We start from the raw sequence: 22,612 nt of genomic DNA on the forward strand, positions 1-22,612 counted from the left end.
CTATGCATGATGAGGTTATTCTCATGGAAGAGGGCATAGAATCCATTCTTGATGTACAAAGGATAAAAAAAAATTGTCCATGCATCAATCCATCAATATTCTAAGAGGATAGAAGCAATTGACAAAAGAGAATATATATGCAGCTCTCTGAAAATTAAGGTGCGAATTTTAATCATTTGATGATGCAATGCACATTCATTTGGTTGGTGATTAATTGCATCTCATTAGCTACCAAGCACATGACAGTGTCAGTGAACACTTTAGTACTCATTCTAGAAGCAGGATCTTTAATATTTGTAAGCACAGGAGTTAGGAATAATTGATTATGGGTCGCTGTATGAGTTTAAAGTACTTAGCATTTAGAAATGTTAATTAGTACTAGTCAGCTAAGGACTGTGCATGTGCCTCTTTGGAAGTAGTACGTGTAGCAATTTTAATTTGGATGCTAATTGTGGCAAAATGGCAAAGTTGCACTTTTGATTACTTCTAGATACCTTAAATGATTTGGTTGAGGTAATTAAGAAATGCTTTAATTTTCCTAGTTAATCCCCTACAAGATAATGATTCACAGCCACAAATTTCATGCATGGGGTCATGTACCCATACCAGTTTCTAACTGGGATAACATAAAAGAAGTCCCTGCTCGTGTCATCCCTATTAATTAAGTTCAAATTAACTAAGGATTAGGATGGACAAATGCCAGCATATAAACTGTGTCGATTATTTAAATGGATAAAAAAATGTCCTAAATATACTAGTCAACTATTATATCACCAAACATTAATTAGACATAAACATGGCGACGTCGTTGCCGTGATTAAGTAGAGCAAGTTTAATAGTAAAGCCAACTTACTAGCTATAAGTTTATATTATAGTCACTCATGTAATAGATTGGTTATAAGATTGGCTATAATTTTTATCTCTTATCTTTTTCTCTTATCTTTGCATTTAATGTATTTTTTTAGAGTTGGTGTATAGCTGGCTCTTGCATGAGAGCCAATCTCTCTCCTTTTTTATTACCTCTTTTCTTCACATCAGCTTATAGTTAACTTATAGCGGCTCTTAGAGGGAGACAGCTGCTGCTAGTACAAGCTAGTATGATTGAGCTATCTAGCTTCTAGAAGATCATAAATATTTTTAGAAGAAAAATAATGACACAGTATAGTACTTCCTGTTGGCTAATTAAATTCTAAAATGACGGTCAAGCGTCTTTCAGGGACACAGATTTGTTGCTGCAGCAAACATGTGCAAATTAACGGACCAAGCGTTGGCGACGTGTAATCAATTAATAAATTAACACAATTACAAAATTACGGGTAAAGAATTTATATATGCGTGTTTATAGAGATCTGAAAACAAAGTTTACAAAATAAAGCACGTAAAAAAACCCAAATCAGTTTTAACTTTTAGTTTTAAAATTTAAAATTTGGTTTATAAGTATAAGGAAAAGATAGGGCCATTGCCAATTTTACCTAGTTTTATAATATTTTTCCATGATTTTTCATATTTTTTTTCAAAACTACTCTCTTGGCTACCCTCTCTATTCTAAACTATTAAACTAGAAGATAAAATTATTTTGAGACAGAGGAAGCATGTATGTTTCAATATGGTCTGAAAGAGGTTATAAATATTGATGGTGGAGGCATGGATCTACAAATGTGTTGACCATTTTGAAAAAATATATTTTCTAGAATTTAAGTAGTCCTATGCATCTGAATTATGACGAACTCGGACAAAATCATGAATTATACAACTGCTGCCTAAATATTTCATGACAGCGATAGTTACGAAAACATAAAATAAAATTTAACTTTTTGCGTGATCTATATAGGAGAGGAATTATTCCCAAACATGTGGTGGCAAGAAGTCATGATCCCCAACCCGTTGACATTTTCTAGTATAATATGCAAGCTAGCAAATATAAATAATACCACCTATGTATAATACTCTAATCAAATTAAAAATCTGCATAATATTGTGTGTCATGCATGCATATAGTGGAGAGACTTGGAGTGTCGCCGTTCATGTGTACATTGCATAGACTGTGGTCTCAATATCATGAGTGACATAAGCTACATTGTATATAGTTTAATTAGTCTCATCCACATTGGGATGAAAAAAATAACTTGGGAAACATTATTTTGGGTTTCTTAGGCTAAATTTCAGAGGGAAGGAAAGAAGAGAAGATACACATGAAATGAGCTGTTGATCATTAGCGCATGATTAATTGAGTATCAATTATTTCAAACTTGAGAAATTAATTGATATGAAAATTTTAAAGCTAGCAACTCTTCTATAAATTTTTTTTTAAAAAAAACACCCTTAATCACTTTCAATATATATTTTCATCATGTACACTACTCAAAAAGTTACATCCTTTTCTCTGTCAATTCGAAACAAACTCAGGACATCTAGATGCACGTGTCTCCATCTTTTTCAGATAATGTCTCCAGTGATGCATATCTATCCATCGATCGGCTGAAGTATAGTAAATTAAAAGCCCTTTTGATGACATGACTAGATCGACTCTAGACTGTACTACTGCATGCATGAGGTTGTGAATGTGTTCATGGATTTGTGATAGATTTAATTTGTCATATATATGCTTTGCACTCACATCAATATATATATCATCCACCACTATACACACATCATTACCATTCATGCATGACATTGAATTGCCGACAGACGTAAAGGCCTATCCTTTACCAGAAGCTCTAATGGTTTTTAATTTGAACCAGACAATTATTCACTGATTTGGGCGGTAAAATAAATTTGTAACGGTTTAGAAAAGGTGTATTTTTTCACTGTATGTTCAGTGTTTAACCGTCCTGTCTTAGTTACAAAAATTTATAAGTAATATTTTTATTGTTATTAGATGATAAATCATGAACAATGATAAGTAACTATTTTTTAAATTTTTTATAAAATTTTCAAATAAGATGAGCGATCAAACTTTAGACATAGAAATATATAAATACAGTGTTAATTTGAGATTAGTAACGGTTAGAGATTTTTTTTATATGTATCAGTGATGGTGTAGGGTGGATATTGAGCCGGCTCGATCCAATTTTTATATCAAGCTTTCTTAGAAAATAATTTACTATATTTTTCTTGTTATTTGAGATTGTTTTTGTCAACCAGCTAACGAGCTGGTCAGCTAGAGTATAAAAAACTACCGTTGAATATTCAATAATTTAATTTAAATTTAAAAGAAAAACTGGATCATCAACCAGAGCAATTTTAAACCGAACTACCGGGCCAGGTAGACGATGTTTTTTTTCCCAACTAAATCTCAAATTAACGGATGATTAACAATACCATTAGAGATCATTAATTTGGCCCTTAGCAATTAGATCTTTACATTGAATAAGCTGGGGTGGTGGTGACGATACTGTAGTTAATTTCTTCAGACTTCAGTGGTGACTTTCCTGACATTACACTTCTCTCTGGCTAGCTACTCTCTGTCTTATTTAAAAATGTTTACAATTAATTTTTTTTATTAGATGATAAACCATAAATATCATTTTACGTGTGATTATTTTTTATTTTTTTAAAATAATTTCAAATAAAACATATGGTCAACCGCTAGATATAAAAACCAAAAAATTGGTTTTGTATACGGAGGGAGTAGCTAGCAGGCAACCCTGCATGGTACCATGATGCGTGAGGATGAGGTGATCAGTTTGACGGCTCAGGAGGAGACGAGCCGCAAAGGGGTAGCTAACCATCCATATGACGTTCGGTTCGTGTTATTTGTTATACATGAAGATTATTTGATTTTTTATACTTATTTAATATGTAAAGGATATAATTAATAATAACAAAACTAAAAGATATAGCTTAGTAATATGAGATGATGAAAACTTTTTCTTTTTTGAAAAAAACACAATTCATATATATCGTTTAGTGATTTAAAAAACGTGTGTGTAAAAGGCTTGAAAAGAGAGGCTTGCAAAAGAGCAAATGCAATTATGCAGACGCAGGCACGACATGCTTGACCACTCGCCTAGCAGCATCTATCTATCTATAAGTATCTATTATTCTCTTCTTTTCTAAATATTTAACGTCATTAATTGATTTTGTTATATATGTTTAATCATTTGTCTTATTTAATATTTTTAAAATATGTAAAGCTATATATATATGTAAAAGTATACCTAACCATAAATGAAATGATATAAAAATGATTAGTAATTATGTAAATTTTTTAAATAAGATGAATGGTTAAACGTGTATAAAAAAACGTTAAACATTTAGAGATGAAGATAGCATCTCTGAATCTCTCGGGGTGGAGAGAGAAGCAGCCGGTGGGATGCATCATCCAAGTATGCCGGTGATGGTGCGGCGGCGGCGCCACCACCCATCACCACCACCGAGCTGAGAGAGAGAGACGGCGGAAAGAGTAGCTAGCTAGCTGCATGCAGTACGCGACCGGAGAGCAGTGGCGCGCACTCGCACCTACGCTGTCGCTGTGGCTGCTGCTATCGATCATGGCACTTCGCCGAACACGACGACCGGCCGGCCGGCCGCCGGCGGCTTAATCGCATGCATGTATCTGCGTAGCTAAATTGCATAGACCAATCAATAATGCTAAGGGTCGCTTCGGAGCACATGAATTTCGCAGTAAACGGTTCGATTCGTCAAATTTTACAATGAAAATCATTTGAACCGTCCTACGATGCGGACATGTGTGTAAGCCCAGAGCAACGAGAAATGATGTGAGAGTTATAGTTTTGTATTTCTACTCTTAGCGGCAATTAAAAAGTTCAAAACTGATAGATGAACGCATGAATTAATTCTAAAATTTAGTTCTGAATTCAGATTTGTCTGCGGCCTATGCGTGTGCTCCTGTGTATGTGTGTGTGGCTGTATCGGTCTTCCCGACAACGGAGTAGTCGATTTTCAGATACGACATGGCATTCTGAAGGTGTTTTTATGCGACTGAATTTCACCAGAAATAGTTCAATTTCGATAGAAATTGCAGATCTCATCCTTCCTTTTATGAGAAATCAGGTGTATAAAGGTCATTTTTTCAAATGAATTCTCCGCCAAAACTGAGTGTTTGTTAACTGGAAAAGTTGATCCAAAAACGATTATGATGAAAACGAAAACTGGACCCAATTCAAGCCCACTGATTTCCCCCTTTTCTTACAAGGTTAAGCCCAGCCATGCAAGCAGCCCAGGCAGTTGAAAGCTGCAAATGGACAGATTATTCTGCATTTTTTCGAGGCATCTAAAATTTTAGTAACTTGAGGTGCCATGTACCTTAAGTACAGAATTTTGCACTAAAATCTTTGGTAACTTAAAATATTTTTTAAGGATGATAAAAAAACTCATGCATTCATGCAACTCCTTTTCTCTTCTCTCGATTCACTGCACTGTCCTATTTGTTCTTACTTTACAGTTGTACTGTCATTTTGTTTTTACTTTGTTTGTTTTGAGTTTTGAGAGATAACAGAATGTCTGCCTGGTGATGACATTCTGGTTGCAAGTTGCAACTAGGCATGTGAATTCTCTGCTTAACAGTGTTGTTTCTGATCCATTATTCACCTGTTTTTAAATTGTTTACACAAGAGACAATTTGCTGCATCACAAATTCACAATAATTCCAGAGGAAGGGGTAGTATTACTTTTCAAAATGATGTTAATTTTTTGTTTCATTGGATCTGGTGACTGGTGTATAGGATCCTCTTGGAGAAACCACCATGCACATCCCTGTAGAAATTGACCATAAGACACAGGACACTGAATAATTAGTGAACAGTGTGACAGCCAACAGTTGCAAGCACACACCATGTTCAGAGCAATCCAAATGTTACAAACAAGGTGTCAGGGTGATTCTGATCATTGCATCAAAGTTACAGCAAGGGACCAGAACGGCATTTGCAATTTGAGATCCCAGTTGCATGCATGTTTGCTGAATGCCTGACTGGATCCGCTCACCACACCTCACCATCTGTTTTCTCATCATGGAAGATCCAGTTTTTTTCCTCACATCTGGACTGAACAGGGATTCAGAATAATTACCTGAATGAACTTGCTGGTCCAACCATAGGTAGGTGAAGAAGATGAGCAGATGCATGAGCTGCCATTGCATCATCCTCCATTTCCTTTTCTTGGCTGATCCAGACAGCCAATGATTTGAGGCTAATTAGTATTTGAGGAAGCAAACTAGATGCAACTGAAATGAAATCATTTATGTGGATGGCCAAACAAAGCAGAATAATGCCAATCATGGAGGCTGCAACTGCTTAAAGAGTTAGACAGTCCAGTCTGGAATGTGGGGAATGGACAAACAGAAGGTTTTAGGAGCTCAAGGACAAAAAATGCTGATGAATAAATTAGGCTGTAACTCTGCAGAGCAATTTTATCATTATTGAGAAGGTATCAAGAGGTACCACTGTTTGTTATATAAAATTTGGTACCTGTTGGTACCTCAGATACTAGAAGGTACCAAATTTTATATAGAAAACAGTGTCATGGTATCTCTTAAAGGATGGAAAAAATACTCAAATCTGCATTATCTCACAGGCGACACTGCCAGCAACAAATCAGGCTGCATTGCAACGTTGTCATATGCCATGCATGGTGTGGTTAATTGCTTCAGGATCAGGTCTCAGATGTGAGTAGAATGGTTTAATTTTCTTGCATTTTCAGAAACAGAAATTCCGCAGGAACTGGACTACTGCTCTGATTTGTATGAGGTCATTTTCGTTTGCTGCTGCCAAACATTGTCATGTTCTCATGTTTCATCACTGAAATTTGTGGTTTCAGATTGACTTCACATATTAGTAATGTTTTTTTTTTGCAGGTCTTTCACAGCATTCTACCTAACAGCTGAACAAAATCTTGTTTTTTTTTTCAGCTTTTCTTCGAAAGAAGATGATGAGACTACCAAAAGCCACCATTTTTGGACAGTGAATCATCCTGACAAATTTTAAATACAGTTAGATCAACACACAACTGACGCCATCAATTGGTTTTTCAGCTCACCACATGCATGGACAGATAGTAATTTAGTACGTAACCATGTACTTAAGGATATATAGTTAAGTGCAATGCACAACACACACATTGATTGAAATAGATAAAATAAGAAACACTAAGCTTGTACTGGTGAGTTTTAACGGGCAACTCAATTAATGAAATGCCTTGGTCAACAGTCAGAACCCAACTTGCAACAACCGGCGTGATCTACCAAACAAGATTTGGGATTTAGCAGGAGGCAGGTGTCTTCATTTTCAACATGCAAATCAATCTCATCACAAGACTAAGCTTGTTTAGCTTAGTGCTGCAATTTTGTCATGACTACAGAGCATTCCAAGCTCATGTAATGTGACAATTTTTCTTTCTTTTTTTTCGTTTTTTGCAAGGGAATATCAAAGAAAATCTATTAGCACAAATTTCTAGTCAAAATTTAATAAGCTTGGTATAGTACCTGGTGTGAGTAAAAAAAAGGTAATAATGCTAAAACAGGTTTTAAGGGATAGAGTACTGCCGTGTCGTCTGTAACACCTGAAGTAGGTGCTAAGGAATGCACATGTTCTAAGTTGCTTCAACAAGTGTAGTCTGAATTACATAATCATCTCATCAATAAAATTTACATTACACTAAGCGCATGTTTGAGAATACTTTAATTTCTAAATCTAACCCCTAAAGTGGAGTCCGGACGCTATTTTTATCTATACTCGACGATGTCGCTAGCTCTTAAATCAATACAAGAAATTGGTAGTTACCAACAAACATTCTTCGTTGTCCAGGCTCGATGGCATCACTAGCTCCTCCACAGTCAATAACTATACACAAAAAATATAGGCGGGGGGGGGGGGGGGGGTGATTGTTTAGTTTTTCATTGAAAAAAAAGCAAACAATATATTTACAAATGAAAAATAATTTGTGAATAAAAATTTTATATATGTTTTTTAGTGATCTAAAAGTTAAGGCTGAAAAATAAATTTCGGTGAAAAAAACTCTAAATTAACTCTAATTTTAAGATTAAAAATTTAAATTTTAGCTTATATGCATAAGCAGAAACGAAAAGATACGGTGATATATGCTTATCACATAGAGCTCGATAATGTCCCTAATTTCATTGAAAATACATTTACATCATTTTATTGTTAGTGTTTTTCTGCATAGAATTTGAGATCGATGATTGTTTGGTAAAAATGTGTTTACTACCTTACCGACATCGTACATGCACCGAGTACATGACTGCATCACACTTTGTTGTGTGAACTGTTGCAATACAGGTCACCAACCAAGAGGTGTTTAGATTGACAAATATTTTTTGGAGAAGTGTCACGTTAAATGTGTGACTGAATGTCGGAAGTGATTTTCGGGCATGAATGAAAAAACGAATTTCACGGCTAGCCTAGAAACCGCGAGACGAGCCTTTTGAGCCTAACTAATCCGTCATTAGTACATGTTGGTTACTGTAGCACTTATGGCTAATCATGGGCTAATTAGGCTCAAAAGATTCGTCTCAAGATTTCTTCCATAGCTGTGCAGTTAGTTTTTTGGTTCATCTATATATAATGCTTTATTCAGATGTCCAAAAATTCGATGTGATATTTTTTTAAAAAAATTTAGGAACTAAACGAAGCCTAACTGCATCCAACGACAAAAAGCAAAGGGGCATAGCTGGATTCAGACAGAGTTGGAAACTGTCCAGAAAGATTTTCCCTTTCTTTTTTTAAAAAAAAAGTGCAATCTTTTTTGGCTGTGGGGGAACACAGAAGGAAGGAGGAAGCAGTGTGGAATCACTTGAGTTAAGAGCCATTATCAGTCAAACACAACACAAGAATCATTGTACTATAACAATTTTGCCCACTCCATTAGCAAGCATCATCAGCTTTGCTTGCTTCCTTGCTCCTACCTCACCTTTCACCTGCTCCCCACATTTATTAAATTCGAATCGAAAGCTCCCCCCTTTTCCATTGATGAGAGAGAGAAGCCAAGAACAACCTAAAGCCTAGCAGCAGCAGCAAGAGGAATTTAAGGCCATTAGAGAAAGATATTGAATTCTTTACCCACACACGCCGCATCCTAATCTCCTGCCGGAAGCAAGCAACCATGGCATCGGGCCTCCTCCTCTTTGCCTCTTCTTTATCTCGCCACTGCTAGCTGTTTGCTCTCTGCACATTAGCTGTCCACTGGCAACGCCCCGCCATCCATGGCGGTCCGCGTGGCCGTGTTCTAGGCGAGAAGCGACCGAGGAAGGCTACATCTTGAGGGGAGAATCAAGAACTGAAGTGGAAGGTGGTGGTGCTGGTGGGGGGGAGCCAAGAATGGCGGCGCTGGCCGCCGCATTGGCCGGGCTGCTGCTTCTCGCGCCCTTGCCGGCGCCGGCGGGAGCCACCACCGACTCCTCCGATGGTAAGCCGCGGTCCATGATTCCGGGGGTTCTTGGTTTCTTGAAATGTTCAGGAGATCTCGTTTTTTTGGGTATTTTTTGTATTTGACTGATGCTTCGGTTGTTGCAGCTTCGGCGCTTGGGAATCTGTACTCCTCCTGGAACAGCCCGTCGCAGCTGGCCGGCTGGTCGGCCGCCGGCGGCGGCGACCCTTGCGGTGCGGGGTGGCAGGGGGTGACCTGCTCCGGCGCCGGCGTCACCGAAATGTAAAGATCCTGCGTCCTCCGATGTGACAGCAAAGCGTCGGCGTACTGTCTTGCATGGCTCTAGCGATTGATTGTTTGCTTGGTTGGTTGATGCGTCAAGCTTCGGGTTTTTGTTGGATTTGATGAGTTCTTCATTGACTGGCGTTTGATTCTTGCTGCATTCTAACTCTCTTCGAGCTGATAAAAGATGCATATTTGGGAGTCGAATCACAATGTCACAATCGTATTAAAGAAAAGGGAGAAATTAATCTCCTTTTTTTGGATCCATACTGTGGAATGTGACTGCTGTTTACATCGCACTTTCAACTTCACTACATTCATGTCAGTCCTGTTGATTGTGTCTCAACTCATACCAAGTTTGATTGGGAATTCAGTGGGAAAAAAGATCAATTTTGAAGATACACCATTCTTAGTTTTGTTTCATTTTATTTACTTTTTTCACTGTGGGAAGCTAAACACTGACTTGGTTTTTTTTTTCCACTGTACAGTAGGCTTGCTGGGCTAGGGCTGGATGGTACTCTGGGATATGAACTCTCCAGTCTGTTCTCATTGAAAACACTGTGAGAGTTCAAAACTTGGTTATACTCTTCCTGTTTATATGCATTGTTTTGATTCCCTGTTTCATTAATTCCAGAGATTTGAGCAACAACCACTTGCATGGTTCAATTCCTTACCAGCTGCCACCGAATCTCACGTATCTGTATGTTCCCCCACCTATTGTAATCTGTTACTAGCAATCAGTATTCGTGTTTCACTCTAATTGATAACACAGGAATCTGGCAAACAACAATTTGTCTGGCAACCTTCCATACTCTATATCCAACATGGTTTCATTAGAGTACCTGTAAGCTTCTGTCCATCACTACTTTGCTACATTTTGTGTGCACAAGTATAAATGAACTAATTGTTAAATTTTACTGATGATATGTGATGGTAATTAACCTTTCTATGCAGCAATATCAGTCACAACTCACTGTCTCAACAGATAGGCGATTTATTTGGAAGCCTCAATTCACTTTCAGAGCTGTAAGGCATCTATTTTATGTCTTGTGTAATTACGCATTTTGCTATTTACAGTGAAGAGATATTCTTCTGTAACATGACATGTATGACTTTTGGAAACTGTATAGTCAAATTTTATTCTTAAAATGTCCTATAATCAAATGAAATGCTTTCTCACCTCATGGTTCATAGAGAGAAGTTAGTCATAAGTTATAGAAATTCAGTAGCAGTTCATATTGAGAAGTTAGTTTTATAGAAATTCTGTAGCAATTATAGAAATGCTTTCTCATGAATTCAAATAATCATGTTGGGCATGAGAAGGAAGGACCATCCAGCATGATTATTTGAATTCAATTTTTTTCACCATGTTACTATTCCATGAAATTGATGCCAGTGGATTGAATGCTTTGAATTTTTCCCTCAAATTAGTTATTACTGTTCCATAACTTCAGTTTTTTTTTTGAGGAACATTATCAGCCTGCATTTTTAGATGATGTCATCTGCCTAAATTATAGATATACAGTTTTATGAAAAATTTTGTTTCAAGACTTCATTCTTGAGATTAGTACCAGGGAACATTATCAACTCCCTAGTGCAAGCTAAGCATCCCTTCCAATAGCTGATTAGAATGAATGTTGTAAAACTTGGTATATGTTTTAACATGCTGTTATACTCTTCGCATGTGTCTGATAATAAGATTTACCATTCAATTAATACTAAAACACGTGCTATTCCCTTGGTTTCATGAATCCATCTGATACTGTTTGTACTCCTTGGCAGAGATGTATCTTTCAACAAATTGACAGGGGATCTTCCCAATTCTCTTGGCTCTATGTCAAACCTTTCTAGTCTGTGAGTATCTTATAGTTTTCATGAAAAGCACAATTTAAACTCTTGTGTTTAACTTTTTAGCACTCGATATAAAATTCTAACCCAATTGCAGTTATATGCAAAACAATCAATTAACAGGTTCTGTTAACGTTCTTAGTGGTCTAAGCCTTACAACACTGTAAGTGAGTTTTTTAGACAATAAGTTGACTGTTGTTGTTTGCTTGCTTAATAACTGAGGTTTTCTCTCCTTCAAACAGAAACATTGCAAACAACAATTTCAGTGGCTGGATACCACAAGAATTCAGTTCAATCCCAGATCTGACGTATGTGGCAATGCTTTTCTTACTACCCTTTCTCTATGAAAATCATCTTTGACTTACTGTAGTGGTTTGATGCAATTACAATCATAGACTTGGAGGAAACTCATTCTCAAATGGACCTGCTCCCCCACCACCACCTTTTATGCCACCACCCCCTAGAAGGCCACGTAGTCGGCCCAGTCATCCTCGGGGAAGTGGAGATGCTCCAGAAGGCTCAGTAAGCCCAGCTGGTCAAGGTGATAAGAAGCAAGGTCTTCACACAGGCACGCTCGTGGGGATAATTGCCGGCTCAACAGTTGCTGCCTTGTGTGCACTTCTTCTTTTGGTATTCTGCATTTGCAATGCTCGGAAAAGAAAGGATGACACCAGCAGCAATTCAAAAGATTTTGTAGGCCCGCTATCAGTAAACATAGAGAGAGGTACTACACTTGTTATTATGCTTTCATGATTTCTTGTTGCAATATTTTTTCCTTGTATTTAATATTATATATTCAGTTAGATGAGAATGTCCTTAGTTGAAAGGATAACCATGCTTTCCCTATAAAAGAAGCTATCCTTGAATTTTGGTAGGTCTGGAAACAAACAGTATAGTTGTCAGTAATGACGGTATTTGAGATGTCATTTTTAGTATATCTCAAGTCTGGCATTGCATGCATAGAATAGTTTAAGATTCAAGGTATTGTGATTCATAATGGAACCTCCCAAGACAAGCCACACTAGTTGTATTTGCTGCCTTTGCATGCATAAGCTTGATATGAAGATCAATTTAGTTTAACGATTCACTATTCTTTTTTTATTAGGGAAGACTTAAGTCTAGCAGCTAAAACTCAAAGTCTTGGATCATATGCACTCAATAGATCTAAATAGAATGGTCATTTTACGTTTGTTCTGAAAGTGCAACCAAAAGTGCGAACAACCGTGAAACCACCCAATTGCCCTCCTTTTATGTCATTAATTTACATTATTGAAATATAACGCTCATGCTTGCTATACGGATTTTCACCCTTTTTTTCCTGATTTGTAGCTTCTAGCAGGGAAATCCCAGAGCAAAGTCCTGAGAATACTTCTGTAGCCACCATGAAAATTTCCCCTGCTGAGAAAATGACTCCAGAGAGGATTTATGGCAAAACTGGTTCTATGAGAAAGACCAAGGTCCCAATCACTGCAACACCCTATACTGTTGCTTCCCTCCAAGTTGCCACTAACAGCTTCTGTCAAGATTCCCTTCTAGGAGAGGGTTCACTTGGTCGTGTTTACAAGGCAGATTTCCCCAATGGAAAGGTAAGATATGCATCTTAGATTAAACTATTGAATGAATGTTGCGCTGGGTGTGGACTCTAAAGTCTAAACCATAACCTTAATGGAATCAGCTGTGCAAAACTGATACAGCCAAACCCCCATGATTTTTTTAGCTTGTTTACTCCTTCAGGCAGTAAATATAAAAATATGTGAAATTCTGCACCCTCCTATTTATTGTACCATGCTGTGCACTGCAACTGAGTTGTGTGCTGTGATTGCAGGTTCTTGCAGTTAAAAAGATAGATAGTTCAGCCCTTTCCTTGCAGGAAGAAGACAATTTCCTTGAGGCTGTATCGAGCATGTCACGACTAAGGCATCCAAACATTGTGCCACTTTCAGGGTACTGTGTTGAGCATGGGCAGAGGCTTCTTGTTTACGAGTACATTGGAAATGGAACACTGCATGATGTGCTGCACTACTCTGATGAGATGAGCAGGAGACTTACATGGAACATCCGTGTAAGGATAGCACTAGGGACTGCTCGGGCATTAGAGTAAGTTAATAGATCATTTTTTTCACTTTATTCTGATGTTTATAGCATCAGGAACACATCTAATGCCTTTCAAACCTTCCCCTAGGTACCTGCATGAGGTGTGCTTGCCATCTGTTGTGCATAGAAACTTTAAGTCCTCAAACATCCTACTCGATGAAGAGCATAATCCACATTTATCTGACTGCGGGCTTGCTGCCTTAACACCCAACACAGAGAGACAGGTCAGTCATACCACCACACTTATAGAATGTCACGGTACCTTTTATCAGTAGCGGTAGCAGTGTAGTAAAATTTAGATCTAACCATGTATTTTTATAAGTATAATAAATATTTTATTCGAAACTTTGGTAAAATATAGTTATCAATTTATCTATTTTAACATGATATATGACACACAAATTTACTGCAAAGTTATATATTTTAGTTTTAATTTTATTCTTATAGAATTTCTACTACACATACTATTGGTGTAGTATAATAAAATCAAATCTGATGGATCCAAAGCAATGGACGACCCATAATTATTCGAGGGCACCTAAAAAAAAATCCCACTTCTAACGTTCTGATTGCTGGAGTTGTTCTAAGGTAGCCTTGTTTGGCTTCTATAGCTGTAGTTAATTAATGGATTAAATACGCTTGGTTTGTTGTTCCAGGTTTCGACCGAGGTGTTTGGTTCATTTGGATACAGTGCCCCAGAGTTTGCCATGTCAGGAATTTATACTGTAAAGAGTGATGTGTACAGTTTCGGAGTTGTGATGTTAGAGCTACTGACAGGGCGGAAACCACTAGACAGGTATGCCTCTAGCTTCTATTCTAATCTTGGTTCATTGCATTTTCTTAATTGAAAATGACCTTCTGATTGATACTACAGTTCTAGAGAGAGATCAGAACAATCGCTTGTTCGATGGGCTACTCCACAGCTTCATGATATTGATGCACTTGCTAAGATGGTGGATCCAGCGTTGAATGGAATGTACCCGGCTAAATCCCTCTCCCGATTTGCGGACATAATTGCTCTGTGTGTTCAGGTATGTTCATGCCTTTGTGTTGTGCTGGAGCTTCAGCTATTGATATGCATAGTTAGCAGTGAGCGTCACCTGGAGACCTTCGTGGAATCCAAAAAAGGATGCAACTTAAGCTTTCTTACTGAGTTTGCTAGGATTCTTGTAGTTTGACACTGACCACACAGGTCCCTGTCTTTTCGCTTTGCTTATGTTTATAAGCCAAAAATTGAATTTTTAACCTTAAATTTAAATTTATAGTAGATCTTGAGGTTTTTTCATCATAGTTGATTTTCTAGTCTTGGCTTTTAGATCGGTAAGAACATGTATATAAAAGTTTTATTCATAAACTATTTTTCACTTGCAAAAATGCCGTTTGGCATTTTCCCAAGATAAGCCAATCTGTCACCCCCTACATTGTTAGCATTTGGTTGTTGGGCCTCTTTTGTTGATTCCTTGTAATATCCTCTATCAGGAGCATATCCTAAGGATGTCTTTTTGTGTGATTTGTTTGTGCAGCCGGAGCCAGAATTTCGTCCTCCTATGTCTGAGGTTGTCCAGCAACTTGTGCGCCTGATGCAAAGGGCTAGCATTGTGAGGCGACAATCTGGAGAGGAATTGGGGTTTTCATACAGAGCCCCTCCTGACCGTGAAGGCGACATGAGAGACCTTTCCTTCTGAGAAGTTCCTTCCATGGCAAAACGCGAAAAAAAATGTTTGGAGGTTCAGTACAAGAATTCAGACTACCCATATGATGAACTGGTGAAAATGCGAGTTGATCGTACGATTCATGGTCGAAATGGATTTGAGAAGATAATTTTGGTACTTCATTGTTCAATTTTGTTCATTCTTCTCCCCCATTTTCTTCTTTTCAATTTGTTTTTGGTTTCCCCAGTCATTGTTCTTGAGGCCCAAATCAATGGCATGTATAGCTTCTTGGTCACTGACTCACAGGTAGGAGAAAGATGGAAAAGAGATTGAACTTGAGCTCATGCTCAGCTGTGTCTAAGTGTTATTAATGCTGCAAAGCTCTTACACCTCACTACATTCTGTGTAACTCATTTCATAGTTCATGTACTACCTGCTGTTCTGTTCTATGTAGTGGGTGAAATTATCAAGTCTGGAAAATATTGATCAGTGTGTTGACATCATGGACATATATAATACATGGAGAAGCACATTATACCTCAATATGAACTATACAGCTCTAAATTTGGTGTAATCAGCAGGCTAAAAAGAGTGTGTTGCAGCAGCAGTTGCTACACAGTAAACACACTTCAATTCTCATGGAATGTTTCCTAGCTGCTGTTGGTTGCTAATGGTGTTCTTTTCTGTAAAGTTGTCATCTTTGCAAATCTTGGATACATTGCACAGCAGCAGCAGCAAAATTCAGAGATCCAATGCAAGATCTTGAGATGAGAAATGCAGGGGCAATCCCAATCCTCACCGGTCTCTGTCCTGTATCAAGTTGCCGATCATCTTGGCGAGCGGCACGGTGCCCTTGGCCATGATCTCCAGCCGCGACGGGTTGGAGGCGTTGGCGAAGAGGGAGAGGCCGAACATGAGGAGCTCCGGCAAGAAGAGCCTGGAGGAGAGGAAGCCATGCCAGTAGTGCGGCTCGAGGTCGAAGAAGGCGTCGAAGAAGCGGCGGGTGCCGACGAGGTCGAGCTTGAGGAGGATGTCCATGCCGAAGCAGAAGAACTCCCTCTGCCGTCGCCGGTCGGCGGGCCACAGCTGCCTCCATACCTCGGCGGAGAGCGCGTCGCCGGCGAGGGCGCTGCCGATGTCGCCGCCGCCGCCGCCGGAGTCGAGGAAGCGGACGATGGAGTCCGCCACGACGGGCGCGGTGGCGAGCGTGCGCGCCACCATGTACCCCGTGGACGGGTGCACCATCCCGGCCGTGCCGCCGATGCCGACCACCCTCTGGGGCAGCACGGGGAGCGGGCCGCCCATGGGGATCACGCACCGCTCGTCCTCCTCCACGCTGCGGACGCGTATCCCGAGGTGGCGCAGCCTCGCCGCCATGCGCTCCTGGATGTCGTCCATGGCGAGGCCCGGGCGCGCGACGAGCGAGGTCTCCTCGAGGAAGATCCTCGTCGGGGAGAAGGGCATGGCGTAGAGGAAGGTCGGGATGCGGCGGTTGCGCTCCTTGATCTCGGAGCCCTCGGGGAGGTGGGAGTCGCGCCAGTCCATGAAGAGCATCTTGTCGATGTCGAACGGGTGCTCGTCCACCTCGGCGAGGATGCCGTAGGCGACCTGGTACCCGGGGTTGTAGGGCTTGTCGTACTGGACGAGGCAGCGGGAGAAGCCGGTGGCGTCGAGCACGACGGTGGCCGGGACGGCGACGCCGTCGTCGCAGATGAGGAGGGAGGAGGCCTCGTTGTGGACGGCCTTGACGACCTTGGCCTGGTGGAACCGCACGCCATGCGCGACGCAGCGATCCATCATGGCGGACTTGAGCTTGCGGCGGGCGACGCGGGCGTAGGGGCGATCCAGCGACTTGACGCGGCGGTCGTCGACGAAGACGGAGGCGGAGGGCCAGACGGCGTCGAGGCAGTGCGACAGCCCCATGGCCTCGAACTCGTCGACCCAGACGCCGTAGTTGTTGGGCCACACGAGCGCCGGGGACGGGTCGATGGCGCAGACGGAGAGTCCGGCCTCGGCGACGCGCTGCGCGACGGCGAGCCCCGCGGGCCCGCCCCCCACCACGGCGAGGTCGACGGGCCTGGAGCGCGCCGGGTCGTAGCGCGGGAGGTCGAGGGAGAGCAGCTCGGGCCGCGCCGGCGGGGCCAGCGACCGCAGCGCCTCGCCCGCCGCGGCAGCGCGGCAGACGAAGGCGGAACACGAGGCGCGCGCCGGGGCGGGATGGTCGGGGCGGGGGTGGGGGCGGGCGCGGAGGAGGAGGGCGGTGGCGGCCATGGCGCGGGCGCGAGGTGGGGGATTGGTGGCGCGGCGTCGCCGTACAATCCTGATAAGCTTCCCTCTTATTGCGGGTGGCGAGCTCGGCGAGAGTGGTGGTGGGGGCGCCACTAACTGTGAGCTCTCGATACTTTTTTTTTTCTCAAAATAATTTTATTTTTCGTCTATTTTATTATACCAATTTAATCTAAATTAAAATACTCAAAATAAATTTACTTTTTGTCTGTTTTATTTATATCGATTTGATTCAAAATATAATAGTGGTATTTGATGGTAAACCTAGTTATCGTGGTTACTGGCGATTTCATGAACCAGAAATTATTCCTCCCCATTCTTTTCTTTTTACTTGGTAGTGGATAGTATTTAGGTATAACTTTGATACCTATTTTAAACAAAATAAAATTACGGATATTTAGAAGTTGTCGTATTATCAAATTATTTCGTATACTAAAAATAGCTAGAGTAAATTTTTAATGGAAAGTATATTACCTTTCATCAAAACATTGTAATTAGAATGTTTTTCTTGGTCAAAAATTAAAAGTCGACTTTTTTTTTTGGGTAAAAGTCGACTTATTAAACAGTGACAAATCTCTATTACAGGCATGGGCCCTTCCCTCCTCAGCTCCTCTCACATGGAGTGCATCCTCGCCCCGTCATCTCATAGCCTCGTCATTTTGCTTTTAAAAACACAAATAAAACTGCTTTATTAACGATTAAAAAATAATTTAAAAGTAAACTTTTATAAACGTATTTTAACAATTAAAAACGAATATGAGACTAAAGCACGACAAGAAAACTATAAAATCAGCTTCAAATTTAAGTTTAAAACTTTAACTTATAAGTATAAACAAAAAGATGAGATGCTCTTACTAGACCATGGATGCGTTCGTCCCTCCTCTTAAGTTAACTTATTATCTCGTTTTTTGCACGCACGTTTTCTAAACGGTGTATTTTTTTAAATTATCTATATGAAAGTTGTTTTAAAAAATTATATTAATCTATTTTATATTTTTTTAATAATTAATTAATTATATAACCACGTTTTTCATGGCGGGAAAGTAAACTTACCTCAACCGAGACGAACACGGCCCATGAGACCACCGGCCAAGAAAAAAAAACTAGAATAAAAGACAAACGCTCGGTAAGAAAACACCTCCATTAAACCATATAAACCTCATAAAAAAACATTTTCTCCATTTTTAAGAAGGTACCCTATAGAAAATTTTCCATATAAAATTTAGTATCAAATTTTATATAGAAAACAGTGGTAGCTCATGATACCTTCTTGAGGATGAAAAAAATGCTAAAAAAAAACATGACAGCCATATTTATCAGCTAAAGTAGTACAGCCAGTCTATCAGACAAACCAGCATCTTGCCACAGCTCCATCCGTGCATGTTGTTTTGACAACCAGCGAAACAAATATCCTACCGGGTGGTTGAAGGCACCTATTAAGTTAATTTGTGTCAAAATCTGTTGTTCATTATAAACGTGTTCAGTCCTATTTCAAGAGACCTATGGTGACCAATTCTTTCTGTAGCGCATTGTAATTATCGAATGCTTTTATCAACGTCGTGCGAATCAGCAAAAGTTCAATAGAATTCGGTAGGGTTATACTAAATTCAAATACCGATTCGCAAAAATCGATTCAGCAAATCCTGGCCCAACTGGGCTCAAATTACATGCAGTTTACATGGCCTCCAAGGCTCCAATAGTTGAATGATCCTGTTTGGAACAAATGGTCCAACCACACCCAAAAGAAAAAAACTTACGGGCTTAATATATCATTGAGATACCAATGACATATCTCTAACTTTGCAAAATTATAATGACACGTTTAAAATTTTTTTAAAAAAAACTATTACCCTTACGATGTTTCTTAAGGTGAAACTCCACTTTTTTTCTCAAATTAGTTATATACCAGTGCATTGCAATATACTCATACAATTAACAATGAATTACACAGGTTATAAAAAAATAAAAAACAGTCCAAATTATTGATGAGAGATTTGTTTCAGTCCAATAAAAACAAAAAGTATCTCAAGGTACCGGTACCTCGCGGTACCAAATCATTTCTGATTGTTGAATCTAACGATGCACATCCTACTCAGCTAAATCTAATAGTAGGAAATGATTTAGGTTGTGTTCGGCAGCATGAACAGGCTATCTAACTCCTCTCGTTTTTCGCGCGCATGCTTCCCAAACTGCTAAATGATGTATATTTTACAAAAAAATTTCTATAGGAAAGTTGTTTAAAAAATCATATTAATCTATTTTATATTTTTTAATAATTAATAATTAATTAATCATGTATTAATCTATTAATACGTTTTCTGTGTCAGATAACTAATCCACTCGCCCCCTAGCCGAACGCGGCCTTAGTACCATGAGGTACCGGTATCTCGAGATACTTTTTATTGGATCGGAGTAAATCTCTATTGATGATGGACTATCTATGCTCGTGGAGAAAAGAAGCGGTTTTTAAAGAAATCACTTGATTTCTTTTGTTTTTTTAAACGATGTTTTCGTTTGATCTGGGATGAGAAGAATGACAAATGACTTTCCTTTTAAACAGTAAGATGTGTGGTGATGCAAAACAAGAGAAGAGGAAAGACAACCTTGAGAAACCACGAGATGAATCTGGTGAGTCTAATTAATCCGTTATTAGCATTGTGACTAATCATGTACTAATTAGGCTCAACAAATTTGTCTTGCATTTTTCATATAACTGTGTAATTAGTTTTAATATTTATATATATTTAATATTTTATTTAGTTCTCTAAAGATTTGATACGATATGTTAGGAAAAATATCTAAGAAATAAACAGGGTCATACTCTCTCGTGGATTCCAACCGGTAGATCCTGCGAAAGTACGGTCCAAGGTGCAGACAAGACGCAGACACACGCAGAAAGTTGGCTCCCTTTTGGCAAAAAACCGCCACTACCTGTCACATTTCAAGCCGTCCAGAATTCGTGGCAGCATCTGCCTGGACGGCACACCAAAGTACCGGATCTTAATCCGAACGATATAGACAATAACAATCTCTCCATTATATATATACTAGTATGTGCCAGAACAGAAAAGGGTCGTTATCTGGGTTTTTATAAGAAGGAAAACAAATAAATAAAAAATAATTTAAGAATAAAACTTTTATATATATGTTCTTAGATATCAAAAACAAAAGCTGAAAAATAAAGTGCGATTTAAAACTCTAAAATCAAATCTAAATTTAAGATTGAATATTTAAATATTGACTTATAAACGTAAGTAGAAAAAAAAAACAAGGATGATACCATTCCTAGCAGATTCTGTCCTAAAAATATAGTATATTAAAAATGTTACTCTAACAAATACTTTATCCTATCATAAAATATAGAGTATTATTCATATTAAAAAGAAATTATCTTTTCCCACTCCGTATCTCAATATTCAATCTTAATTTAAGAGTGCAGAGAGCAAAAGAACAACATGAGAAAAAATAATTACAAAATTAATAAGAAAGAATTTATTTTAGATAACCAACCAAATAGTAGAATAGATGATTAAATTTAGATGAAATTATCTTTTCTCACTCCGTATCTCAATATTCAATCTTTAAGAGTACAGAGAGCAAAAGAACAACATGAGAAAAAATAATTACAAAATATTAATAAAAAAGAATTTATTTTAGATAACCAATCAAATACTAGTATAGATGATTAAATTTAGATGAACTGTCGAAGAAAAAGATAAGTAACCAAACAAGCCGAAGTGAGCGCAGAAGAGGATGACACGCGTCTGAACGATGGACTCATGGCAATAAGAAAAGGCCCAGCGACAGAGCCAGCGACACCTTCGAGCCCGGACAACAAAGTGGCCTTTACACAAACTACAGGCTAACCTGCGATCTTTCATGATGCTTTTTCAGTAGCTAACCATGATGCTGACCGATGACGATGAGCTCCACAGTTTAAGGGAAAGTTAAACAGAGGACAGGAAGGAGATACAGTCTTAAACTTGCATGGATTAGCAGCTTAAATCAGGACCATCAGGTGGTGGTAGTATATCATGTCATGTCGTCACTATGAGCTACTCTGCTAACTAACAAAATGTCAGCAAATTGCCCATGCATTTGCCAACTGATAGCCGAGAGCCTGACAGTGATGACCATCCAAAGACGAAAAGGAAAGAAGAATACTACAGCTTAATTAGCTATGTGGACAGTTACTGCTGACCAAATTAGGCTACTTAATTACTGTATATATCTCTAAGCAAACAGACTAAGCAACTGGGGTAGCTGGCTAAGCTAGCTCAGATCAGCTCAGCTCAGCTGCTAGTTGTGGCTGGGAGGATGGCGACGGACAGAGTGGTAATCTGCAGTGAATGGCATGTGGCCATAGAAATGGTTCCTGCCATCTGCAGGAAGCTTTCTTGTTCTGAAGTTCTTGCAGCTCTTCCTCCCTTGCTTGCATCTTCTCATGGCAGCCGCCGCCTCCTCCTCCTCATGATCTGCTGCAAACTTCGTAGATGCTACTGGTCTCGAGCTTACCAGGTTTTGATCCTGCTCATGATCTCCTCTTTCGTTGGCAGCTGTTCTTGACATTGGCAGTTCTGAAAAAGAGACAGTAATCACTCAGTGAGTGAAAGGGCTTCCGAGCAGAGAACAAATAGTTCAGAAATGGGGGAGGTTTTGCCTGAAAATGCTGGCGATTTTTGGCACCTGAATATGCGCAAACATACCTCTGTGGTGTGCAGTGGCAACGCAGGAGATGAGTGCAGCAACCATGAAGAGCAGCAGGAGCAACAGGCTGACACAGTTAAGCTGCTGCATAACTAACCAACCTACCTAACCTAACTACCTACCAGCCTCTGAATCTTCAGAAAAATCTCTGAATCTGACCTGAGGTATAATACTATTGCGACTGATGTGATGTGATCAGAGAAGAGAGAGCATCAGAGCAAGAGTGAAAAGACAGGTGCTGGTTTTATAGGCCAGGTTCAGAGTTCTTCAGGTCAGCTCGAGAGAGGCAAAACGATTGGTCAAAGTTGAGCGTGCCCATGCATGTCCATGCTGTGCTGCTGCTGCTGAACCTGTGTACTATTTTTTTTAAATCACCTGTAGCTACTAATCCTAGTGGCTAA

General features: G+C 39.4%; 3 protein-coding genes across 3 annotated transcripts; 1 reads left to right on the forward strand and 2 right to left on the reverse strand.

Moving 5' to 3' along the window:
- The first annotated feature begins 8,899 nt into the window (after nucleotides 1–8,899).
- Nucleotides 8,900–15,610, forward strand: LOC102711947 (protein STRUBBELIG-RECEPTOR FAMILY 8-like). Its single transcript, XM_015833968.2, has 16 exons — nucleotides 8,900–9,381; nucleotides 9,489–9,624; nucleotides 10,113–10,184; nucleotides 10,259–10,324; nucleotides 10,397–10,468; nucleotides 10,579–10,650; nucleotides 11,407–11,478; nucleotides 11,570–11,635; nucleotides 11,715–11,780; nucleotides 11,868–12,196; nucleotides 12,802–13,058; nucleotides 13,298–13,569; nucleotides 13,655–13,790; nucleotides 14,223–14,362; nucleotides 14,441–14,597; nucleotides 15,090–15,610. The coding sequence occupies exons 1-16, from the start codon at nucleotides 9,294–9,296 to the stop codon at nucleotides 15,249–15,251; spliced, it is 2,163 nt and encodes a 720-aa protein (XP_015689454.2). The 5' UTR covers nucleotides 8,900–9,293; the 3' UTR covers nucleotides 15,252–15,610.
- On the reverse strand, nucleotides 15,546–17,555 carry LOC102712228 (lycopene beta cyclase, chloroplastic). Its single transcript, XM_040520575.1, has one exon. The coding sequence runs from the start codon at nucleotides 17,487–17,489 to the stop codon at nucleotides 16,014–16,016; it is 1,476 nt and encodes a 491-aa protein (XP_040376509.1). The 5' UTR covers nucleotides 17,490–17,555; the 3' UTR covers nucleotides 15,546–16,013.
- A 4,248-nt stretch (nucleotides 17,556–21,803) lies between these two features.
- Nucleotides 21,804–22,301, reverse strand: LOC102722738. The gene is made up of 2 exons (XM_006646944.1): nucleotides 22,211–22,301; nucleotides 21,804–22,081 (listed from the first exon to the last, which is right to left on the reverse strand). The coding sequence occupies exons 1-2, from the start codon at nucleotides 22,299–22,301 to the stop codon at nucleotides 21,804–21,806; spliced, it is 369 nt and encodes a 122-aa protein (XP_006647007.1).
- Nucleotides 22,302–22,612: the final 311 nt, after the last annotated feature.

The sequence above is a fragment of the Oryza brachyantha genome, chromosome 2 (assembly GCF_000231095.2).
Source record: "Oryza brachyantha chromosome 2, ObraRS2, whole genome shotgun sequence".
NCBI lineage: Eukaryota > Viridiplantae > Streptophyta > Magnoliopsida > Poales > Poaceae > Oryza > Oryza brachyantha.